The sequence below is a fragment of the Pteropus vampyrus genome, unplaced genomic scaffold (genome assembly GCF_000151845.1).
Source record: "Pteropus vampyrus isolate Shadow unplaced genomic scaffold, Pvam_2.0 Scaffold58, whole genome shotgun sequence".
Classification (NCBI taxonomy): Eukaryota; Metazoa; Chordata; class Mammalia; order Chiroptera; family Pteropodidae; genus Pteropus; species Pteropus vampyrus.
The window spans coordinates 7,250,479-7,256,478 of record NW_011888839.1 but is presented as its reverse complement, the minus strand read 5'-3'; the positions used below and the strand labels follow the sequence as shown (position 1 = coordinate 7,256,478).

Sequence of the window (6,000 nt, the reverse complement as noted above, 5' to 3'; positions counted from 1 at the left end):
TCTTAATGAGACATTCCCACCATTATAAAAACTACACAAAACAAAAAACAAAACCTACTCTAAAATAAAACCCTATGAAAGCACATTAATTTTATTATAGAACGTATATTAAGTCACTGAGTAAAGCTCTTTTTTATAAACACTTTTGGAAAGCTCACATTGAGTTCTAGCACAGCTCTATTATCAATCTGTGAACAGAAGGACACATCAAGCAAGGAAAGATCTTTACAAGATTCCAGGAGTTTTCTCAAGGATGCCGGACTTACCATTCTTGTTCCTGTTTAAAAAAACAAAGCCACATAAAACACTTTAAATATAATATTTATGTAATGTTCTGATAAAGATTCTTTATTATTTATTGTTTAAAATAACAACATAAATTGTCTTTTAAAACTTAAAATAACAACAAAAGACTTCAGACTGAACTAGTCCTGTAAAAAATTACAAACTGAATTTTCTCAATTTGGCATTTCTGTCAATACTTTACCCACTATCTTCATTCCTTCCTCCTACCTCTTCTAATCAGCTTCTCCAGACTTTCCTGTGTCTGTCACTCCAGTTCGAAACTGTTTGTACAGCTCATTTTCTTTAACCCATGGGGTCAAATTAGGCAGCAATGCTCACAATGATTCAACCTCTAACTCCACCCAATTCAGCATTGAGCGACTACCCTGTAGAAACTTCTGTTTCAGGCACTGGAGATACATAAGACATATCTGCCCTAAGAAACCTGACTAGAGTTGAAAGCAAATAATTACAACACAATTTGATAAATTTTACAGTAAGCAGTTGGTATAAAATGGCATTACTGGAAGACAGATGATGGATGATGAGTACTATTTAGCCCGTTTTAAAGCTGAATTGATTATGGGATATTTAGGTGGAAGCTAAATTATCACTAGGCTCTAAGATGTCAACTGTTGTAAAACATACCTTACTTTACAACTTTTCTAGGGAGAAAAAAAATCAATTGTATTACATATATAATCTACTGGGATGTAGATTAAAGTTTCTGAAATGTTAACCTATACCTCTTTCTCTGAGAACTTTCTATTCCCCTCTCTGCCATGGGCTCCAGAAGTTCTAACTATACTGCTACTCTGGCTGTGACCGGCCCCATGACTAACCAATACAAAGTCCCCTGAAAATTTAGAATTGGAATTTAGTAAAGCCTTCAGTGTCCATAGATCCTTGGAAAATGGAAAACTGGGGTGAGTCTATTATATTTGGCTATGTGTACCAAGAGAGGCAGAGATGGCCAGCATAGCAAGAAAAGAACAAAGCAAAACGAAAAGGAGAAGCAGACATGATCTACCACATAATCCAACAATCCCTCTACTGGGTATTTACACCAAAGACTTGAAAATTCATATCCAAAAAGATGTTTGTACACCTGTTTCATCCTCATTTGTGGCTTATACTAATAACTATCTCATAAGGTTGTTGTAAGAATTAAATCAGTTAATATATATTCAGAACAGTATAAAACATATAGTAACACTGCTGTTAACATTATTATTATTATTGATATTATTTTTTACTGTGTTCTTCATATTTGAAATGAGACGTTCCAATATAGTTGCTTGATGGCTAACTTCCATCTATAATTAGTTCTGGTGTAATAGATAATGATACTTCCTTGCACTTATGCTCATAAAAGTTACAAATGTTTTCAAAAAGAAATCATTATAATTCTTACCTATTCTTATTTTATATCTTTGTCAAGTAATTAATACATTTATAAGCCAAAGTTAGGTCACCTGACACCTAAACCTACTATTTCTCACAACTGGGCTTTTGCTTTAGGATCAGTGTTACTAACTTTTTTGTGCTTCTGTAGTATCTTTTAGATACTGGCTACTCATCATCTCTAGTGTATGAGTTTCTGTGGTTTTGTTTTTTGTTTTGAGGGAGACGTGATGCAATTAACAATTCATTTTAAAAGGCCCTGGCCACCTTTCCTCATTCTTCCTGTGACTTTTTCTTAAACTTTTCAAAATACTTTTCTTATAAAAGGTCTAGGATAATTCAAAGGAGAAGGCGGGGAGGAAGGAAAAGAAGCAAGGTAAGTAGGTGTGGTGCTTTAAAAAAAAAATGGTACTATGAGGCTCAAAACCTTGGATTTGAACTTTGGCTCTGCCACAGATTAACTGCCCTCACCTATGAAAAGACATTAACGTCCAACTCACGGAGCTATGAAGTTTAAGGAAAACACAACAGATAAAGTATCTAGCCCAAAGTGTGCATGTAATAGGCAAGAATTTCTTCCTAAGTTTTCAGGCAAGAACTTCTGCCTAAAAGTTGCTTGAATAAGTAAGAAGCAAGTATATAAACAACATCTACAAATGTATTATAAACTTTGACTGTGGAGAGATTTTAACTAAAATCAAAACACAGGTGCCGAAAATCTTCAGGTTTTCCTTTTGCTGAATGTTTAATAAACAGGAAGGGACATAATGAACACTTCACAAACTAATCTGTTAGTACTAATAGATTAACAGAGAACACAGTGCAAGTGCTATGTGGATTTACAAAGTACCAATTGTGTGGGCAACTATAACTGTGGCATTGCTTGCACTTCTGGCTAAAGTAAGAACTGACAAAACCTCACAGTGTTCCTCTCTGGGAAACTATAGTAAGGACACAAAGAATACCAGAACTGGAAAGTTTTGTCTTGGGCTAGAACTAGTTCTAAAAACTAGAATGATCAGAGATGGAGATTTTACAAAATTCCTTAATCAAGAATTCAACATCAAGAATCCATGAATATATATCTATATATTTTAATTATACAAATGGATTAATTTCTTATCTGTCTTTAATGAAAATGGAGAACACAGCTCATATAAATTCTCATTCTTCTTACTAGATCAAAAATTAATGGTTATTTAGAGCTTTCTGATGGGTTCAACTATAAAATTCTGTTATTGTACTGACTCTTTTACTTGAGTACAGATATACATGTCAATTAACCTATCTTGCATTTCCTATCAAACCAAGCAGTGTTATCAAGACAAAATTTTTATTGTATCCAAAAGGGTTTTTTTCCTTGTAAAAAGTCTGAGATTAGCTTTAATGTCAAAGCTTTGAAACAAATTTATATATTATATCCTTACCTAATATGTCCAGTTGCCGTAATCTGGTACAATTACATGCCAGTTCTTCGATGTCTGTGTCACACACAGACCTGTTAGCTGTAAGAAAGAGTTTTTGCAAGTTTGGGAGCTGGCGTGCCAGTTTGGCGAAGCACCCGGTGCTGCTCTGCAGAGTAGGGCACCAGCCGAGGTCAAGTTCCTCCAGAAGTGGACACCCAGAAGCCAGTTCTGCTATCCCATTCTCAGTAATATTCTTACATCTCCACAGATCCAGAGTACGCAGTCTTTTACATTTGGCTCCTATCATGCTAGCTATCACATCATAGTCTTCAATCTGGAAATCAAATAATTCCAATCTTTTATATATTATGCTCAGAAATATAAACTGTTTAGAGCAGTTAAAAAAATCTTAATAATCTATTTGCTTCCATGTAAACATACTCACATGCTTATTAATACAAACCTGCTCACTCATCTCACAGATATGGCACTGTTTCACAAAACAGCAAAAAAATCCATTTAACACAATCCAGACAGAGGACATTGATAAATTAAATCCTGAAGCAGTATGAAATTTTCAGTCTTTCGTGAAGAATTTGAGGATTACATGTGGTTCCTACATGCTTCCCATTTTGATCTTGCTGCTACTACTCTGAGAGGACCTAGCTTCTTCTATTTTCTATGTAAGTAATCGACTTTGGTAGATACATAAGATCTCCCTGATAAAGATGTGTACTTTGCTAGGCTCTAAAGTAGTATGTGAATATTCTCATCGTACTAATAAAGATACTAGTTTGAGGCATTTGGGGACTGAATATTCAACATGAAAATAATTTAGATAATGATGTGTTAATCACTGTTATTCATAGGAGGTGTCCAGTGATTTACCTTAAGATCACAGGATAAGCCTCTACTATCCAAAGATTAAACATTTAAGTTCATGGGCTTTATATGCTTCAATAATGTTAATTTAAACAGGTTCTTTTAAAAGGTTCATTTGACTTTATTATAATCAAATATCGAATTACCAGAAGTCAAAAGGAAACAAAACAGCAAAAAATTCCAATGATTATGTCCTTTTGTTCACTGTTTATTCTTATTTCCAACTATTATATACCAGCATCACTCAAGATGCTAGGAACAACAGTGAAACAAAAATACTAAGATTTTGATTACATTTTTGGGAAAGACATACAGACAAACAGATGAGCAAAATAAATTCGGAGAGTGATCAGTGGTATGAAAATAATAAATCAGGGTGATATGAGAGCGATCAGAGTGTCAGGAGTTGAGGGAGGGAGTAGTAGCTGTTGGGATCTTCAAGAATGAGCCCAGCAGATCTAAAGAACAGAAATAAGATCAGTATGGCCCTGGGTAGTGAGGGAGAGGGCAGGCTATGAGGGCAGAGAGTTATGCTGGGGCTAGGCCATTAGGCCGTAAAGGAGTTTGATTTTTATTTTAAGTACTAAGGAAATCACTGGAGGGTTTGAAATATATGATTTACATTAAAACGAAAACCAAAACCCCTCTTGCTTCTTTCTCAAAGGTGGTCTATGTTGGCTAAGAATGAAGGAGGAGGCCCGGCGAAGAGGCCTACACTAGCTTCGAAGAGAGACAGGGGCTTGGATTAAGGTAATAGCAGTGGAATTGGAGAAATGGACAGATTTGGGCTACATTTTCAGTAGAACCAAAGGCTTATGGACTAGATATAGTGGTGATGATTTCCAAGGTTCTGGTCTTCAGCCAACTGTGTATGGCAGAATCATAGAGAAAAACATGAGAAACAGATTTGGGGGAATATAACTATTTACTAAAGTGAGTATACCTGAACAATACAAAACTGGAGCTTTGATAATTACTGCAGCCAATTCACTTCTTTAGAAAGAAAGAATTTAGAAACTTTCTGAAACCCATGATTCTGACTGCTATTATTTTGACAGTCAAAAATAAAATAGTGAATGAATCATCCTCCCTTTTGTTCAACTGACAAAAGAAACTGAGATAAACATGGTATTAAAGTATCAATCAAGAGATGTCTATGTTACTGTCCTGGTAAATCCTGGACCTGCTGTGAAGTAAGAATGGTACTTCTATGACAAGCATGAAATATTTCACTCATGACGGTAGTAGCAGTATCAGCAATTATTAGCAGTATTTCTATAAAGTCCTTAAAACTTCGTTTCCTGACAAACAATACCAGCAGTAATGATATTTTACTTAAAAATAGCTTATTTATCTAAGGCAGCATTTCCCATAGTATATTACATATTAATAGATAAAATATGGAAAAATGCATTCAATAGTCATGATTTCACTAATAGGTGAGATATAAAACTGAAAGCAATAAATGAACAAGACAAATAAACAAACAAAAACTCACAGATACAGACAACAGTTTAGTGGTTACCAGAGGGATAGGGAGTGGGGGAAAGTAGATAAGGGTAAAGGAGGTCAAATATATGGTGATATGAGATTTGACTTTGGGCTGTGAACACACAGTGCAATATCCAGATGATGTATTATTGAATTGTATATTTGAAACCTATATAATTTTATTAACCAATGTCACTCCAATAAATTTAACTTTTAAAGAAGTTAGGTAAAGTTGGAAAACACTGGTTTAAGCAAAGGCAAACAACTGTTGTTAAAGAAACAGCCAATCGAATGTCACTGGGCCCATCTAGAAGAACCATTAGAGGGACCCAACAGAAGCCCATGAAATGACTTACTAAGGTAAGAATTTGGCCCAAAACAAAGAAAACTAATGCTGAGTTAGTGGGCTCCCAAGATTGTTTCCAGAGACCAGGATGGGCCTGTGCTCATATTTGGGGTTTTATAAGGCCTAACAACCAGGATTAAAAACTACAGGGACATAGAGATAAATATCATTACAACTGGCCTCTAC

At 35.0% G+C, this 6,000-nt stretch overlaps 1 protein-coding gene across 1 annotated transcript in view; it reads right to left on the bottom strand.

The window, feature by feature from the left end:
• Positions 1–13: 13 nt before the first annotated feature.
• Positions 14–6,000, bottom strand: part of FBXL4 (F-box and leucine rich repeat protein 4) — a 67,803-nt gene continuing 61,816 nt past the window's right edge. Inside the window, exons 8-9 of the mRNA XM_011360745.2 lie at positions 3,117–3,429; positions 14–277 (exon numbers count right to left, since the gene is read on the bottom strand). Of these exons, the coding sequence (XP_011359047.1) occupies positions 114–277; positions 3,117–3,429 (477 nt within the window). The 3' untranslated portion in view covers positions 14–113. The remainder of the gene's footprint in view (positions 278–3,116; positions 3,430–6,000) is intronic.